The sequence below is a fragment of the Phyllobates terribilis genome, unplaced genomic scaffold (assembly GCF_046119375.1).
Source record: "Phyllobates terribilis strain yellow unplaced genomic scaffold, ASM4611937v1 Scaffold_3__8_contigs__length_932513732, whole genome shotgun sequence".
Classification (NCBI taxonomy): domain Eukaryota; kingdom Metazoa; phylum Chordata; class Amphibia; order Anura; family Dendrobatidae; genus Phyllobates; species Phyllobates terribilis.
In genome coordinates, this window is record NW_027362763.1 from 657,618,784 (window position 1) to 657,638,346 (window position 19,563).

At 48.9% G+C, this 19,563-nt stretch overlaps 1 protein-coding gene across 2 annotated transcripts in view; it reads left to right on the forward strand.

Moving 5' to 3' along the window:
- The window catches only part of ZFAND3 (zinc finger AN1-type containing 3), a 189,531-nt gene extending 174,200 nt beyond the window's left edge, over nucleotides 1-15,331 (forward strand). Inside the window, exons 5-6 of one of the 2 annotated variants that reach the window (XM_073671696.1) lie at nucleotides 749-913; nucleotides 14,913-15,322. In XM_073671696.1, the coding sequence (XP_073527797.1) occupies nucleotides 749-913; nucleotides 14,913-15,067 (320 nt within the window). In that variant the 3' untranslated portion in view covers nucleotides 15,068-15,322. Of the gene's footprint in view, nucleotides 1-748; nucleotides 914-14,912 lie in introns of both variants that reach the window. The other variant, XM_073671697.1, reaches the window with a different exon arrangement.
- The last annotated feature ends 4,232 nt before the right edge of the window (nucleotides 15,332-19,563 follow it).

Consider the following 19,563-nt stretch of genomic DNA (forward strand, 5'->3'; position numbering starts at 1 on the left):
GACTGAGGCCACCGGACCGGCCGACGCCAGGGACTGAGGCCACCGGACCGGCCGACGCCAGGGACTGAGGCCACCGGACCGGCCGACGCCAGGGACTGAGGCCACCGGACCGGCCGACGCCAGGGACTGAGGCCACCGGACCGGCCGACGCCAGGGACTGAGGCCACCGGACCGGCCGACGCCAGGGACTGAGGCCACCGGACCGGCCGACGCCAGGGACTGAGGCCACCGGACCGGCCGACGCCAGGGACTGAGGCCACCGGACCGGCCGACGCCAGGGACTGAGGCCACCGGACCGGCCGACGCCAGGGACTGAGGCCACCGGACCGGCCGACGCCAGGGACTGAGGCCACCGGACCGGCCGACGCCAGGGACTGAGGCCACCGGACCGGCCGACGCCAGGGACTGAGGCCACCGGACCGGCCGACGCCAGGGACTGAGGCCACCAGACCGGCCGACGCCAGGGACTGATCCCTGTTCTTGGTTAAGAAGTTGCAGAGGTGAATAGATGACTCTGATTTAAGAATTCCAGTGCATATTATACATCGCAATTATCCAGAAAGTTGTTCTGAGAGCCCCAAACCTTGGAAGTCCCAGTGCTTGGTCCTCCGTGAACAGGACTGGTGTCAAGATGGCTCTCTGTAGGCTTCATGTGTATGAGTAAGTGTAGAATCATCCTCGTCCTCCTCGGCGACCTGATATCTGTGTAACTGTCCCCATTATTCACTGATACGTTGTTCTCTTCCAGATTCCCAATCAGAGGATGACGCTTCCCCCATGAAACGGCCTCGACTACTAGACAGCGGGGAAGGACCCGACCGTAACCGCCCCAAACAGAAGAGCCGACGCCGCTGCTTCCGCTGCCAAATAAAACTGGAGTTGGTACAACAGGAGTTGGGGTCTTGTCGCTGCGGTGAGTGGATCACAAATACCTAATGTTCTACCCCACCCACCAATACTCTGGACTGCGGGACGTCATTGGTCAGAGCGTCTGCTTGTAGTATGCAGATCTTGTATTAATACAATCCCCTCCAGAGCAGCACTCACAATTCTGCTGTATTTTCGGTTAGCTTTAAGACTGCAGGTTCTGTGTAGCATAGGTCAGACACCGCTCTGGATGTGACAGGACGGTGTGAATGCAGCTCTAGATGTGACTGGAGTGTAACGTGGTTCCAGATCTGGTTCTTTATGGTGATTATTGTGGAACATTTTGAATGCAGCTTTGGTTATGACTAAAATACAAGTCTCAATTAACTCAAACTGGTACAAAATAAGTAGTTTAGTGTTCAATGTGGCTACAATGTAAGATGGGAAATATCGGATGATGTAGGTCCCTGCACAGGCCTCCCCACTCCCCGCACTGACCTTTCCTCTCCCCGCGCGGACCTTTCCTCTCCCCGCGCGGACCTTTCCTCTCCCCGCGCGGACCTTTCCTCTCCCCGCGCGGACCTTTCCTCTCCCCGCGCGGACCTTTCCGCTCCCCGCTCCCCGCCTTCCTTCGGACTCATTTCTCAGGTCACTGCTCTGCACTGTTATCACCCTCCTGATTACAGCTCATAAATTACCATTAAACATTCATCAAAATGATTTTCCCCAAAGCCAAAAATTATTTTAATGAGATAAATGTGTATCATTAATTTGCTGTATTCAGCGGCCGTGAAGAGTAAAGGAATCCCTGGGTGGCGGATATCCAGATAACCTCCGACATTACCGGAGTATTCACCAGCCCCCAGTAATATTAACCAGCCCAGGGTCCGGTCTCCAGCCCCCCAGGTAATCAAGACGAGTGCAGGGTTTGGTTCCAGCCCCCTGTAATCATGAGAACACTGGGTCCGGTCTCCATCCCCCCAGTAATAATGACAAGCCCAGGGTCCGGTCTCCATCCCCCCAGGAATAATGACAAGCCCAGGGTCCGGTCTCCATCCCCCCAGTAATAATGACAAGCCCAGGATCCCGTCTCCATCCCCCCAGTAATAATGTCAAGCCCAGGGTCCGGTCTCCATCCCCCCAGTAATAATGACAAGCCCAGGGTCCAGTCTCCATCCCCCCAGTAATAATGACAAGCCCAGGGTCCGGTCTCCATCCCCCCAGTAATCAATGCAAGCCCAGGGTCCGGACTCCAGCCCCCCAGTAATCATTAGAACACTGGGTCCGGTCTCCATCCCCCCTGTAATAATGACAAGCCCAGAGTCCGGTCTCCATCCCCCCAGTAATAATGACAAGCCCAGGGTCCGGTCTCCATCCCCCCAGTAATAATGACAAGCCCAGGGTCCGGTCTCCATCCCCCCAGTAATAATGACAAGCCCAGGGTCCGGTCTCCATCCCCCCAGTAATCAATGCAAGCCCAGGGTCCGGACTCCAGCCCCCCAGTAATCATTAGAACACAGGGTCCGGTTTCCATCCCCCCTGTAATAATGACAAGCCCAGAGTCCGGTCTCCAGTACCCTGTAATAATGACAAGCCCAGGGTCCGGTCTCCATCTCCCCAGTAATAATGACAAGCCCATGGTCTGGTCTTCATCCCCCCAGTAATCATGAGAACACTGGGTCCGGCCTCCAGCCCCCCAGTAATAATGACAAGCCCAGGGTCCGGTCTCCAGTCCCCAGTAATCATGACAAGCCCAGGGTCCGTCCCCAGCTCCCAGTAATCATGACTAGCCCAGGGTCCGGTCTCCATCCCCCCAGTAATAATGACAAGCCCAGGGTCCGGTCTCCAGCTCTCAGTAATCATGACTAGCCCAGGGTCCGGTCTCCATCCCCCCAGTAATCATGAGAAGCCTGGGGTCTGGACTCCAGACCCCCAGTAATCATGAGAAGCCTGGGGTCTGGTCTCCAGCCCCCCAGTAATCATGAGAAGCCTGGGGTCTGGTCTCCAGCCCCCCAGTAATCATGACTAGCCCGGGGTCCGGTCTCCAGCCCCCCAGTAATCAATGCAAGCCCAGGGTCCGGACTCCAGCCCCCCAGTAATCATGACTAGCCCGGTGTCCGGTCTCCAGCCCCCCAGTAATCATGACTAGCCCGGTGTCCGGTCTCCAGCCCCCCAGTAATCATGACTAGCCCGGTGTCCGGACTCCAGCCCCCCCAGTAATCATGACTAGCCCGGGGTCCGGTCTCCAGCCCCCCAGTAATAATGACTAGCCCAGGGTCCGGTCTCCATCCCCCCAGTAATCATGAGAAGCCTGGGGTCTGGTCTCCAGCCCCCCAGTAATCTTGAGAACACTGGTCCGGTCTCCAGCCCCCCAGTAATCATGACTAGCCCGGGGGTCCGGTCTCCAGCCCCCCAGTAATCATGACTAGCCCAGGGTCCGGGTCTTTTTTTTTCACAAAGTGCTTTTTACCTGGGTCGTATCCTCTCGTCTGATGTACGGGGGGCAGAGCGGCACTTAAAGGAATTGTCCATTCTTATGTAATCACCTTATAATGAAACTTAAGCAGCTTTTTCTCAGTCGTCTTCTATTTCTTCACTATTTCCATGATCTCTAATTGCCGTCAGTGAATGGTAACATTATTGAACCAGAGACTGAAAACCCAATTTGACCTAATACTCCGAGCTGAAGGATTGTTACAATTGTATCCAGTCTAGACGATCCTCTGTGAACCAAACAGTTCCAAACCCAGACTGATACATTGTAAGAAACGATCAGGAGACGTGTCTAGTGGGTGATACATTGTAACAAACCCCGAGCTGTGCGAGCAGGACGCCATCAGGGTGGGTAGTATAAGACTGGACAAGTGAGTGTTTGGCCTGGTCCTAGGGACCGTGCATCGGGGCCCTGAATACTAGTCCAGGACAAGGCCTGCGGGGTCACAGAGGCGGAGGAGCAGCTTTGCCCCTATTACAGGTTATTAGGCTCTGGCAGGAAATCGCGGCTCATAAATAATGCGTAAGAGGCTTTGCTTTATAAATTGAACGTGTTGTGAATTGCGCTCGGCCCCTTTGTAGCCCTCGGAGCCCGAAGCAGCGAGAACAGAAGATGTCATTTTCATTACTTTTTAATGAGGTGCCAATTAAAGCCAAAGAGAGAGCTCAGGAGAGCCGAAGCCACCAGGCCCCCGCTACCCCGCCCCCCCAGTCTTTACACCTCCCCGGCTTTTCTTGTGCTTCCTCGTCCATGAGTCTTCGCCCCGGAGCCCACTACGGGAACGCTGCCAAGTGAAGGAGGGAGAAATTCATTAAATTACATTCTCATCTGCTGCGCATACAGACAAATTCCGCTCGGCTTTGATCTTCAAAAGAGCAATTTGTAGGATGAGTTGTGCGCCCTCACCCAGCCGAGCGGGAGCGGCCAGGGGAATAGCTAATTGTTTAGGATCCTTGCTTCGTGCTAGCACCGCGCCAAGACACGTCCCACTCCACCACTAAGAGGTCGCTGTCCCGGACCCCTGGATGGTGAAAGGAAAGGGGTCTGCAGACCATAGACACTGTGTATGGCGGCCCGTGCACTACTTGGGGAGAGCTTGTCCAGGTTTAGAAAAACATGGCAACTTTGGTTTTCAGAAACAGCGCCATTCCTGTCCACAGGCTGTGCGTGGTACTACACCTCGGCATCCTTCAAGTGACTGGGGATGAGCTGCAATACTATCCACAACCAAAAGATAGGAGCAGGCACAGGGGTCCATATCCCCATGCATTGCAATAGAGCTGAGCTGCAAAACAAGACGCAATGTGAAATCTCCCAGAAACAGCTCCTCTCCTGACTTCTGGGAGGTGGTGACAGATGACTCTGGGAGAGTTAGTGACCTCCTCATCCCTCCTGTAGTGTACTTTTGGCGCTCAGACGTATGATCCCCTTGCAATGTACTGTTGACGCTCGGACCTGTGATCCCACCTTGCGGTGCTGTACTGTGCTGATGGCGCTTGCACCTGTGATCCCACCTCGCGGTGCTGATGGCGCTCGGACCTGTGATCCCACCTTGCAATGTTGTACTGTGCTGATGGCGCTTGGACCTGTGATCCCACCTTGGAGTGCTATAGTGTTCTGTGATTTCCCCCTGCTGTGCACTGATGGTGCTCGGACCTGTGATTTCCCCCTGCTGTGCACTGATGGCGCTCGGACCTGTGATTTCCCCCTGCTGTGCACTGATGGTGCTCGGACCTGTGATTTCCCCTTGCTGTGCAATGATGGTGCTCGGACCTGTGATTTCCCCTTGCTGTGCACTGATGGTGCTCGGACCTGTGATTTCCCCTTGCTGTGCACTGATGGTGCTCGGACCTGTGATTTCCCCTTGCTGTGCACTGATGGTGCTTGGACCTGTGATTTCCCCCTGCTGTGCACTGATGGTGCTCGGACCTGTGATTTCCCCCTGCTGTGCACTGATGGTGTTCGGACCTGCGATTTCCCCCTGCTGTGCACTGATGGCGCTCGGACCTGCGATTTCCCCCTGCTGTGCACTGATGGTGCTCGGACCTGCGATTTCCCCCTGCTGTGCACTGATGGTGCTCGGACCTGCGATTTCCCCCTGCTGTGCACTGATGGTGCTCGGACCTGCGATTTCCCCCTGCTGTGCACTGATGGTGCTCGGACCTGTGATTTCCCCCTGCTGTGCACTGATGGTGCTCGGACCTGTGATTTCCCCCTGCTGTGCACTGATGGTGCTCGGACCTGTGATTTCCCCTTGCTGTGCACTGATGGTGCTCGGACCTGTGATTTCCCCCTGCTGTGCACTGATGGTGCTCGGACCTGTGATTTCCCCCTGCTGTGCACTGATGGCGCTCGGACCTGCGATTTCCCCCTGCTGTGCACTGATGGTGCTCGGACCTGCGATTTCCCCCTGCTGTGCACTGATGGTGCTCGGACCTGCGATTTCCCCCTGCTGTGCACTGATGGTGCTCGGACCTGCGATTTCCCCCTGCTGTGCACTGATGGTGCTCGGACCTGCGATTTCCCCCTGCTGTGCACTGATGGTGCTCGGACCTGCGATTTCCCCCTGCTGTGCACTGATGGTGCTCGGACCTGCGATTTCCCCCTGCTGTGCACTGATGGTGCTCGGACCTGCGATTTCCCCCTGCTGTGCACTGATGGTGCTTAGCACATTCTCCTTTCAGTCCGGATTTTCCCGATTTCCAGGTCTCTCTTAGAATATTACTTTTCTTATTCTCGAGCTGGAAGGTGACTTTAGATGGTTAGAGCTGCCCACGAGCCGTGCACTTAAGAAATCGCTTAAATTGAAACTTCTACAGAAAATGAGACCAGCAGAGTTAAAAGGCGGTGTGTTTGTAAAAGCAGCGCGGAGCAGATCAGTGTGAGTCCGGTAATATCGCTGCCGCCTGCCCGGCTCCTGGAGGAAAGCACAAGACCGACGTGACTGAACTGAGAACTGCGCCGCCGCCGCTACTGCTGCCTGTGCGAGCGACACTATACGCAATGTATACAATGTACACCCTATACACACTGAACATGATATATACCAGTACATACTGTATACCTAGTGCACGCTGTACACAGTATACATATTATACACTATAAGCACAGTACACACTGTATACACACCTCGCACTGTACGCTGTGCATCCTGCAGATAAACTGCATACTGTACACAATATATATGACACTGTGCACACTATATACATCATACACTATGCACACTGTATGCGCGGCACACGTTCATGGGCAGGCCCGGCACATTCATGCTTCCTCCCTGCTGCTGCTGACCACATGTATCCGGCATTATGTCTTGTTGGAGCCTCTCCCATTAGTCGTCCCCTTCTGTATGCAGCGCACTAACCCACAACTGCCGTTACCCTCCTGACATCTTGTGCACGAGCTCCGCGAGTCTTATAATGTGTCCCTGCATTTCATTACCAGGTGTGGGGAAACTCATTTTGATTCTCGCAGAAAAGCAAATCAGAAAATTGGAAACCGGCAAAACCTTGTAAATTCGGGAAGCTGAGAAAACTTCATTTACCCAGAGCTGCGATCACTGCCGGCTGGTGCCAAATAGATGGACCAGGAGTCGGGACTCTCTTCAAACCCCTTAATAAAACTTAGGGGTGTTTGTGGGTCGGTGCAGGTTTTGTATTGAGTAACTTATACACACGTGGTCACAATTGTTGGTACCCCTCGTGTAATGAAAGAAAAACCCACAGTGGTCACAGAAATAACTTAAATCTGACAAAATTAATAATAAATTAAAATCTATGAAAATGAACAGATGAAAGTCAGACATTGCTTTTCTGCTTCCACGGAATTTTTTAAAAAAAATTAAACTCATGAAATCGGCCTGGACAGAAATGATGGGACCCCTGAAAATAATGTGACAAAAGGGACATGTTAAATCAAGTTGTGTCCACTAATTATCATCACAGGTGTCTACAATCTTGTAATCAGTCGGTGGTCCTGTATATAGGGCTACAGATACTCACTGTGCTGTTTGGTGACATGGTGGGCACCACACTCAACATGGACCAGAGGAAGAGAAGGAAAGAGTTGTCTCAGGAGATTAAAAAGAAAATTATAGACAAACATGTTAAAGGTAAAGGTTATAAGACCATCTCCAAGCAGCTTGATGTTCCTGTGACTACAGTTGCACATATTAATCAGAAATTTAAGATCCATGGGACTATAGCCAAACTCCCTGGACGTGGCCGCAGGAGGAAAATTGATGACAAATCAAAGAGACGGATAATACGAATGGAAACAAAAGAGCCCAGGATAACTTCTAAAGAGATTAAAGGTGAACTTCAAGCTCAAGGAACATCAGTGTCAGATCGCACCATCCGTCGTTGTTTGATTCAAAGTGGACTTCATGGGAGACGACCAAGGTGAGCACCATTGTTGAAAAAAAAATAATTAAAAAAGCCAGACTGGAATTTGCCAAACTACATGTTGACAAGCCACAAAGCTTCTGGGAGAATTTCCTTTGGACAGATGAGACAAAAATTGAAGTTTTTGGCAAGGCACATCAGCTTTATGTTCACAGACGGAAAAATGAAGCATATCAAGATAAGAACATTGTCCCTACTGTGAAACATGGAGGAGGCTCTGTTATGTTCTGGGGCTGCTTTGCTGCATCTGGCACAGGGTGTCTTGAATCTGTGCAGGGTACAATGAGATCCCAAGGCTATCAAGGGATTCTAGAGAGAAATGTGCTGCCCAGTGTCAGAAAGCTTGGTCTCAGTCGCAGGTCACATGGGTCTTCCAACAGGATAATGACCCAAAACACACAGCTAAAAACACCCAAGAATGGCTGAGAGGAAAACATTGGACTATTCTGAAGTGGCTTCTATGAGCCCTGACCTAAATCCTATTGAGCATCTTTAGAAAGAGCTGAAAAATGCCGTCTGGAAAAGGCAACCTTCAACCACGAGACAACTGGAGCAGTTTGCTCATGAGGAGTCTCCAGAATACCTGTGGAGAGGTGCAGAAGTCTCATTGACCGTTACAGGAATCGTCTGATTGCAGTGATCGCCTCAAAAGGTCGTTCAACAAAATATTAAGTTAAGAAGAAGAAGAAGAACCATCATTTCTGTCCAGGCCGATTTCATGAGCTTAATTTTTTTTAAAACTTCTGTGGAAGCAGAAAAGCAATGTCTGACCTTCATTTGTTTATTCTCATAGATTTTTAATTCATTATTACTTTTGTCAGATTCAAGTTATTTCTGTGACCATTGTGGGTTTCTCTTTCATTAAACGAGGGGTAACAACAATTTTGACCACTTGTGTAAGTATGAAGAAAGCTGCAAACTTCTTGTGGACTTGATTGAATCCCCTGCAAAAAAAACTTGTCCTGTTCTTTGTGGGTCATTGTCCTCATTCCAGCACCAGTTCCCGTCATGTTTGTCCCTGCTGCCATGATAAAGCATCCACCGGGTGCGATGTCTCTCGAGCCTTCTAGCACTTGGTCTTCACCCAACCAGATTGCCCAGGCTCCATCGCGTTTCGGTGTCCCTGCCCGTTCCTGACGGAGTGATGTGGGGTCTTCTCCGTGCAGGCGCTTTTCTCCGTGCAGGCGCTCTTTGTTTGCCAGACATAGCATGGCTTTCTCTCTCGTCTGCTGACTCCAGTCTTGTCCAGCCATGTTTCTTAATCCTGACAGTCACCATTGCTGCCAGTTTCCCTCGCCCAAACTCATCGCCTGAACTGCGGCACCAAATCTCGTAAAGCCATCGCACCTCATGGCATCCAAACCACTGCCAGTCTCTCCAACAGCGAAGACTCTCCCAGACTCCAGTACACCACCCTTCTCCACGTGTCCAATCCTGCATGAAATGGTGTCCAGCCGACCCCGGCCTCCGAGGCCGATATGCCAACCTCTCAGGCCAAACAGACATCCACTAGCCTCTACACGAGGCCCAGCAGCAGCCTCCATGTCGGTGCCTGACCTCTCCCTATTATGTAGTGGTGGCTCATCCTCCAGCGTCACACGCAGACCTCTACTAGCCCCTACACGAGGCCCAGCAGCATCCTCCATGTCCGTGCCTGACCTCCTCTCCCTACTATGTAGTGGTGGCTCATCCTCCAGCGTCACACACAGACCTCCACTAGCCTCTACACGAGGCCCAGCAGCAGCCTCCATGTCCGTGTCTGACCTCCTCTCCCTATTATGTAGTAGTGGTTCATCCTCCAGCGTCATATGCAGACCTCCACTAGCCTCTACACGAGGCCCAGCAGCCTCCATGTCTGTGCCTGACCTCTCCCTATTATGTAGTGGTGGCTCATCCTCCAGCGTCATATGCAGACCTCCACTAGCCTCTACACGAGGCCCAGCAGCAGCCTCCATGTCTGTGCCTGACCTCTCCCTATTATGTAGTGGTGGCTCATCCTCCAGCGTCACACACAGACCTCCACTAGCCTCTACATGAGGCCCAGCAGCAGCCTCCATGTCCGTGTCTGACCTCCTCTCCCTATTATGTAGTAGTGGTTCATCCTCCAGTGTCATATGCAGACCTCCACTAGCCTCTACACGAGGCCCAGCAGCAGCCTCCATGTCCGTGCCTGACCTCTCCCTATTATGTAGTGGTGGCTCATCCTCCAGCGTCACACGCAGACCTCCACTAGCCTCTACACGAGGCCCAGCAGCAGCCTCCATGTCCGTGCCTGACCTCTCCCTATTATGTAGTGGTGGCTCATCCTCCAGTGTCACACGCAGACCTCCACTAGCCTCTACACGAGGCCCAGTAGCAGCCTCCATGTCCGTGCCTGACCTCTCCCTATAATGTAGTGGTGGCTCATCCTCCAGCGTCACACGAAGACCTCCACTAGCCTCTACACGAGGCCCAGCAGCAGCCTCCATGTCCGTGCCTGACTTCTCCCTATTATGTAGTGGTGGCTCATCCTCCAGCGTCACATGCAGACCTCCACTAGCCTCTACACGGGGCCCAGTAGCAGCCTCCATGTCCGTGCCTGACCTCTCCCTATTATGTAGTGGTGGCTCATCCTCCAGCGTCACATGCAGACCTCCACTAGCCTCTACACGAGGCCCAGCAGCAGCCTCCATGCCCGTGCCCGACCTCTCCCTATTATGTAGTGGTGGCTCATCCTCCAGCATCATATGCAGACCTCCACTAGCCTCTACACGAGGCCCAGCAGCAGCCTCCATGTCCGTGCCCGACCTCTCCCTATTATGTAGTGGTGGCTCATCCTCCAGCGTCACACGCAGATCCCAGTCGGACTTTTCCTGCGGCCATGCTGACACTCGCATCCCACCTTCCAGCCCCGGCAATGCGGGGTGGGAAGGCAATGTACACCCGTATTACGTAACTCTCCATGGAAAATAATGCCTGCTTGCATTTCCCGCCACACCTTATTCTACCGCCATATCTCTCGAGAGCAGACATGGCAGATAACAGAAATGTTGATACAGTGACGGCCTCTTGTTTTTCTCTTCGGTTTTGGTTATTTTGCCGCGTTTGCTCTCTAGTCGAGCGGATTTTGCAGCCAGTTTTCTGTGTGATTCAATCAGTGAAGCCCAGGGCCCGTTGTCCTGGTCGGGCTCCAGCTGGCCTCAATATCTGACGGCAGCGGATGCTTGAAACGCGACGAGACGAGCCAAACACGGTCGGTTACACACAGACTAACAGCGCACATTACAGGATGTGTGATCCCCGGATCTGGAGGGCAATGGCCGGAACCTGTACTGTGCGACGTTCTGCAGACGCTCCTGGATCACAGAACTCGTACAGCACTGAAACCACACAATGTGAAATGCTGGCGGACGGAGATAAAGGGCCCTCTGCTGTAATAACCGTTCATCCTGGAAATCTGGCCGACGAGCAACATGGCCTGTAGCTCACACAGGTGTTGTCGCCCTGCTGTACCTAGTTATGTGGCTCTGTGGGCTGCAATGGTAGCCATTTCTGCAGCCACAAATGACCGGCGATGGTCCAAAGTCTGTTGAGCAAAATATTGTAAGGAATTTTTTGGCCATGATGTAGTTTCCGATTGCAGCTGTATCATGTCTGGAAGCTGCAGCGAGCCGGCAGAGTCCCACTGCTACATCGTCTGTTCCCTGGGAAAGATGCAAAGCATTATACAATTTCCACGCGTTTTAAGCCACTATGTCCTCTAAACGGAGCACAAAGTGTCATTCGTCAGACCCCAATAGAAGGGAATGGTAACTGTCTGATACATTTTCCATTGTGGGAGTTGAGAGACTTAGTGTTTGGTGCAACTTTCACGCATTTTGAGTCACTATTTCTGACATGGACTGATCAAGACTGGCGTTTTGCAGACCTGCCTTTATCACCAGTGCACTGAAGTTATAGACGTGGGTCTCTGAGTTTGGTGCATCTTTCAGCTGCCGGGTTTCTCCAGTCACAGCGTAGAATAAGCAGGTGCTCCACCACGTCTCCTCCGTAACTGGCAGAGAAATGCCACAAGTAGCGACGTTTTTGCACAAACTCAGTTACTCAAAAAATCTGCAACATTTCAAAAATTTTTACGTCAGAATTCTGTGAAAAACTGGTGAATCGTGGCCCCCAGCATCATCTGCCATTACTCCATCAGGAGGAAATGGTAACTATGTTGTCTTCAGAATTAGTGACTCGAAACGTGTGAGTGTTGTAACGCCCCTTCATGTCACGCAACACCCTCCAACTCCATGGAAACTGCATCAGGCAAGTTACCACATCCGTCTGATGGAGTGTGACACTTGTCTGACACCGTCTCCATGGGTGTTGGGGGAGGGTGGCAGTCGCGTGACTTAATTTGCATGATGCAACATTCACGCGTTTTGAGTCTTTAATTCTGAACACCCTCCTGAATGGAGAATGTGGAGTCAGCTGTCATAAACCAACAGAAGGGAATGGTGACTGCCTGATACATTTTCTAAGAGGGAATTTGGTGGGGAGGTGGGTCGTTGTGGTGCTTGATCCGCAAGATGCAACTTTTTTATAAATCCGATAACTTTGTATTGAACATTTTCAGCAAGAAAGTACCATTACACCTGTGAAGATCCGGGGTCTTCCGTGGGCGTAATACTACTCAGACAACACAGGGTGAGGGTAAAACAGCGTGGCAATGCTTTATTGGACCACAAAACAGCGAACAGAACAGTCCCAGCAAATACCCAAGATGATAGAACATTACACAGTCTCACCCTTCCGCTGACCCACCTGGGATAGAACCGCAGCGACTTTGGGACTTCCAGGGCCAACTACCTCACCTAGTAGCCCCCCGCTTCTGGATGGGCCCCCCAGAGAGAAGGTAGCGGCAAGCTTAGTAAGCTAGCAGTCCATCGATATACAAGGCCAGGAGACCCAAGGGTCCCACTCTGGCCTCTCCGAGAGTTTCCATGGGGCCACATAACCGGCTGGTCCCAATCTGGCTTCTCCCAATGTCTCCATGGGTTCCAGGTGACCGGAGGGTCCCACCTGGCAACCCCAAACAACATATTCATGGGGCCAGGTGATTTCATCTTCCCAACCTGGTCTCCCCAAATGTATCCGTGGGTTCTCTGATGGTCAGTGGAGCAGATCTGTATCTTTCCAGTCAGGGCCATATATCCTTAGGCCGGAATCATGTAGAATCCAAATCTGTGTCTCTTTTGGTTAAAGCCATGCTTCCAAGCTGATGGTCTGAGAGACTCTGATCTTTGATTTTCCTTGTAAAGTCTCTTTCCAATCTCTGTTTCAAAAATCTCTCTCCTACAGAGGCACATGTCCCTTAAAATAGTTATAATTGTCCGTTCAAGTACACATTCACAGAAAAGGGGTTAGGGAGGGCATTACTCACAGGGCTCATTGTTTGAGCTAATCTATTTACATAGTTGGTATAGTGGAGGGCTCTTGTAAATAAACATATAGCTGGCTTAATATAATATGTCATTAGCGTATTAACAAACATCATTGTTTCCAAACGAAGAGAAGTCAACATTCAGTTTTATACACCTAATAGTGTGTCCTCCTTGACCAGCCACAGAAATACACTACTATGTTCATGTTGACTTGTAAATGTATGTGTATTTCTCTTGGCTGAACAAATCTAATTGTCTGGCTGATTAAGATTATAAGCTGTATCGTCACAACACCCCAGGCAAAGCCCACCCTAATAACCAATCCCACCTCAATGTCCATACACTGCTGTAAACAAAAAGTGAACGACCGTTTGTAACCTGTCACCAATTGTCTCATGGCACCACGCACGATGCAACTTTAACGCGTTTCGAGTCACTGATTTTTCTACATTCTGATACTTTTTCATGGTCAGGCGAGGTTGTGGGACCTGAAGTGACTGGTTATCTTTTAGGGTATGTGCACACGATCAGGAGCCGCTGCGGGTTTGAAGCTGCGTGTTATGCTGCGTCAAACCCGGATGTTACAGCATAGAGGATGCGTCTCCGTGCACCTGCGGATCACCGGCGGACACGGACATGCGGCGCGTCTTTCCAGACCGCAGCATGTCAATTGCTCTTGCGGAGACGCTAGTCCGCAAGAGAAATTAGATCACTATAATGTATTGAATGCGGAGAATCAATGAACACATGCGGATTCACCTGCGTTCATATAAAGCATCACTTTGGACGCAGCATAAAGTATGCCGGATCGTGTGCACATACTCTTACGCGTTTTGAGTTCTTAAGCTTTGACATAAATGGGGAACGTTGTGTTAGGAGCAAATCTCCCTCAGAATGAAATGGTAACTGATACAATCTCTGTGGGGCTTTAGGGAAAGTGGGGAGACACCATGGATTAATCGACGTGATGCTAAATTCACGCATTTTGAGTCTTAAATTGGGAAACAATTGCCTGAGAACATGGTGTCTCTGAAGGAAATGGTAGCTGTCTGATACATTTTCTATCCAAGCGTTGTGGGAAGTGGAGGTTACTTTACCGTGAGAGTGAAGTAATGTTCCCAAACTCCTTAAAGGATGATATGGTGGCAGCTGCGCTACTCCCAATAGAAGGAAAGGTCGGGGGCATCCTGAATATACTGTTGTTGAGCAGCGTCCACGCATTTTGAGCCCCATACACTCACAAAGAACTACTCACTAAATGGAGATTGTGGCGTCAGACATTGACTCCTGTTTGACTCGCACAGACTTCCGGCTACATATCCGGTTCATAGCTGCACTCGGGGGGCGATGAAGGATTCGTGGCGTGTTTCCATCATCAGTGTATAACAATCTGACATCTAACATTACAGGATTATGACAAGTGTCCACCTGTGTGTTATATGGCCGATCAGCCGCATACATCACGCTTTGGATCGCACGCCGCTCCCCGTTTACTTGGCCGCCGCCGTACGGGGTATTTTTTTTTTTATTTTTCTTGGCAGTCGAGCCTCATAAAAATGAAATATGTAAATGCCGGTTTCTCGCCTCGGATGTGATTTTATTAACCATTTCCTTGTGTTTTTTTGTGAATTTTCTGTAATTTTTTTTTGGGGGGACGTGATGTTTCGGGAGGAAGGGGCATATTTCTGACATTTATTTTTTGGTGGTTCACAGATGTGTTTTTTTTTTTTCCTCTTCCAGGTTACGTGTTCTGTATGTTACATCGCCTCCCAGAGCAGCACGATTGCACGTTCGACCACATGGGCCGCGGACGCGAAGAGGCCATTCTGAAGATGGTGAAGCTTGACCGCAAAGTGGGCAGGTCCTGCCAGCGCATCGGCGAGGGCTGCTCCTGAGTGCCACCAACCTCCAAAACCAAATGCTGTTTCTATTAGTTCACTAATGTTAGCCTTATTTAGGACAATGTCAAGCAGGCTCTCACTACTGAGCAAGTCACAGACTACAGCCAATCAGGTTCCTTCTTCTTTCTTTTTTTTTTTTTCGTTTTACGAGAACCCCGCAGGTACTTTATCTAGACGAAAGTTGGTAGTGGCCGGACGGTGGCTGTTGTCCATGATGAAAGCTCCAGGAATTTATTTAATCTTTATAATTATGTTCATTTATAATATATATATATATATATATATATATATATATATATATATATATATATATATATATATATATATATATATATATATATATATATATATATATATATCCCCCCCCCCCCCCCCCGCCATTTCACTGATTTAAGTAATAATAATTGTTTTTGTCTCTCTTCCAATCCCGTTGTCCGGTCGGACCATCTCGCCATCGTCTTCACCCATTGTTTTCAATTATAAATAAAAGTTGGGTTCATGCCGATCTTCCAATGTCACGTGGAGATCCCAGTGGTCACTCCGTGTCCTCTGTCTGAGTATTATATTAGCGGCATCAGGGATTTCACTGGGCGGGGGGGTCTCCCCTCCTAGTAAGGTTATCAGGTTAGTTATTCCGATATACCCCAGACCCGGCAGACATTATTATCTGAATGCACTTATGTTTTGGGGGGGAGCCACTGACCCTGACCCCACCCTGTACCCTTCCAGAGTGACTGGGATTTACCTGATTGGCTTTTGTTTGCTATTTGCCAAGTGACGGTCTTTCTGGTCAAATAAAGGCTAATTCACAGCACACTAGCCACGGCTGGAGCCTACCGAGCCACATTCTGTAACTATATATATATATATATATATAAATATACTTGGGTGAGGGATAAAGGAAATATTTTGTAGCAAACAGATCTCCGTAACAGTGTTGAGGAACAGCCGCAAATACTCCAGATTTTTGTACACTTCGCCTCCAAAGTGTTAGCTTGTGAAAAAATAAAAATAAAAAGGGCTCAGTAGCCTCGATTCTATGCAGCCAAAGGAGAGGGAGTTCTGCATGGGCGGGTACCGAAAAAGCTTGCTCTTAAGAAACAAAAAGAACAAAAAAAAAAAGGAAATGAGAGTTAGGGAAGAAAGGTGAGATAGATATATTGAGTTTTTCAGGCCTCAGTTGAGGTCCAAAAGCGACATGGGGTGCCCACGTTGAGGTCAATTGTCTCTGTCTTAAACACTCAGACAAACACACTCAACTTCCTCCAGGGCCCTTTAATATAGACTTGCCCTTAAGTAGAAAATGAAAGATTGAAGGCCAACCCAAGAATGCCAAATTCTCAGGCCATAGATGAGCCTTTGAAGCACTATATAGCGGTGTCACATGTACAGATCTTCAAGGGAAGTTCTACAAACAAAGCCTTGCCCATGAGTAGGATGTGTGGAACATGGGGAAGAACTCAAGCAAATCCAAAAAGGATGAAATGCCGGGTGGACATTGTAAGGTTTGTCAAGCTTAGTTGAGGTCCCTCTTGTCCTAAAGAGTAAGATAAACAGTTTTCAGATCTTCAAGGGCTGGTTAAAAAAAAAAAAACTTGCTCTTCGGGGTACAAATGGGTACATTTCGCTAATCTAAGCAATCCCAAGGCATGGAATGGCAAGTTGCATATGCATTGGGTTTCTCAGGCCTTAGAAGAGTTCTTCAAAGACTCGCCTGTCTCTTCTGGTCTGTCTTAAATACTCAGACCAAACTGCTCCGGTTTTCAAAGGCAAGCACAAGAATTCCTGCTCTTCAGAAAGTATGAGAGGTTAGAAGTAAATGTCAAGGGATTGATTAGCAAGTGGAATATGTATGTAGTTTTTGCAGGCCTAAGTTGAGTTTTAAGACCTTCAGGAGCTATGTATGTGAGCTCAGATGATTCTTGTAGGTCAACTCTTCCCCGATTATTCAAGGGCCGTTCCAAACAAAAAAAAGAACTTAACCTTGAGTAGAAAGGTGCGAGAGACTGGAAGGGGAACCCAAGCAATCGAGTGGAATGGAGCTCCATGTAGAGTGTAAATCGGGTGTTTTTTTTTACCTTCGTTGAGGTCTAAGGCCTTCGAAAACTAGTGCCCACATGTTTTCTTCACTCATCGGATCTCTTATGGGCTTATGGCTCTGCAGATCTTCGAAGGCAGTTTTTTTTTTTTTTTTTTAGAAAACATTGCACATGAATATGAAGTATGAGAAATTTGGGGAATCCCAATGGATGGAATTGCCGGTTGGATAGAAGTAGGGTTTCTTATTTGAGGTCTAAGACCTTCAAGAATGATGTAGTATGCGAACTTGTCTACTTGACGACACTTGCTTCCGTCTTCATAGGGTCAGACGGACTTTCTCCAGATCTTTTGATTTTGACTGTTTCTTCCAGAATTCCTCAAACTATATAACAGCACTTACATCCTATAGAAGTTGAGTTTTACCTCGACTTTTTTTTCCCGAATCGCCTTGATAGTAATAGCTGACGACTGTTTGGTAGCGTGCTCACCCACAATGTCTGCCCCAATCTATCAGATCCATTGGCACTTATGCACTTAAAGGAGGCTTAGTTGTCCAGGGAGCCGGGGGGAACTATCTATAGATCTTACCATGCGAGAGAACGATTTGGAGCAGTAAGTCTCTCTTGTGATATGGGCGACAGGTGATCGGATCTTTCCTGCGGACCCTTCATTGAAAATCCCTAGATGAAGCCCACTTATTTCCCCCCCGGTTACGTTGTCACAGATTTCTAGCCTCTTCTTTTTTTCAGGAACCGAACTTCTCTCAACAGTGACGCAAGGTCCAAGAATCTTCTCTGATGCATAATCTTGCAAAGGACCACTATGTCCCACCACACTCAACCACCCGATTATGCAATAGACGACTCTATACTGTACTGTTTGTCTGGATTTCTGCTTGGTTTTTGTATTTTTTTTTTTTTGGGGGGGGGGGGAGGGAGTCGGGCTTCTCAAATACCAACCAGCCCCCCGAGAAGATAAAGGTCCCCTTTGTCATTCCGCCTTCCCCATGACCCTAGGCACAAGGTTGAAGGGTGACTGGAGCGGACGCTGCCATGAACATTGGGGACGGTTTGGCCCCGCAGCGCTAGTTCACTGGGTTGTTCCTTTGCAGTATCTGTTCTGTGAAGTTTATTAAATGTAAGGAAAAAAAAAAGTTTTAATTTCTTGTATCTTTAAAAAAAAAAAAAAGAAAACAAATCTTATTTAACCATTTTTTTGTGTTCTAGATTTACTTAACACATGTAGCCTAGAACTGTTTTAGTTTAACATTGTAAAAAAAAAAAAAATATCTAAAAAAAAAATTTCTGGTAACTATTCTTTATTTTTATTTTTTTTCTTCCCTTCCTGCTGAAAGAAAAAATTAAACAATTGAAATTAAAAAAAAAAAAGGTTTGAGTCGATTTTATGTCTTTTTTTTGTTTTTTTTTATTGTGTTACAGTGTAAAGCATGGAGGATACGGGATCATAGGGATAACTTGCTGATTGCTGGGGGTGGGGTGGGGGGGCTAATAAATAAGACCCCAGTGATAGAGAGATGAAAACTTACGAACACTGAGTGAATAATTTGTGATTTTGGGAATAACCCTTGAAGTTGGGGAGTTACAGCGTCTCTAATCAATTATGTATACGATAGACTTCACATCAGAGTGGATAATCATACACTTATAGTTCAGATCCAGACACCGCACCGAGAAAGAGAACAAACAAACAATCTGCATCCACAGGTCCTGCAAAATGATGGAAAAAAGGAAACAAAGTAACTTGTATTCTCTGACTGTAATGCGTATAAGATAGACTTCACATCAGAGCGAATAATCATACACTTATAGTTCAGATCCAGACACTGCACCAAGAAAGGAAACAAACAATCTGCATCCAGAGGTCCTGCAAAATGATGGAAAAAAGGAACCAAAGTACCTTGTATTCTCTGACTGTAATACGTATAAGATAGACTTCACATCAGAGCGGATACACTTATAGTTCAGATCTAGACACCGCACCGAGAAAGAAAACAAACTAACAATCTGCATCCACAGGTCCTGCAAAATGATGGAAAAAAGGAAACAAAGTAACTTGTATTCTTTGACTGTATCCACCTCTGAGCGCAGCCGTGATCTGCGGCCAGTAAATAACCGCTGCTGTGATACGCCGGCTGCAACTCATTCTGCTAATTTGCAACCCTCTGATTTCCACTCAGGATTTCCCTTCAATAATACACAACGTTCACCGACCCGAAGGGACGAAAGAAGAATGAACCAGAACATATTAATTCATTGCTGCAAGACTCCAACTGAGGCTGAAAATGCTGATATAGAAATCACCCCGGTACTAATTATCTCCTCAGCCAAAGTACCTGCAGCGATCACACTGTGTACAGCGAGAATATCCAGCGCAGGTAACGTTCTACCCCAGTCCTGTATACCACAACACCAGCATCTGTACTGGAAAAC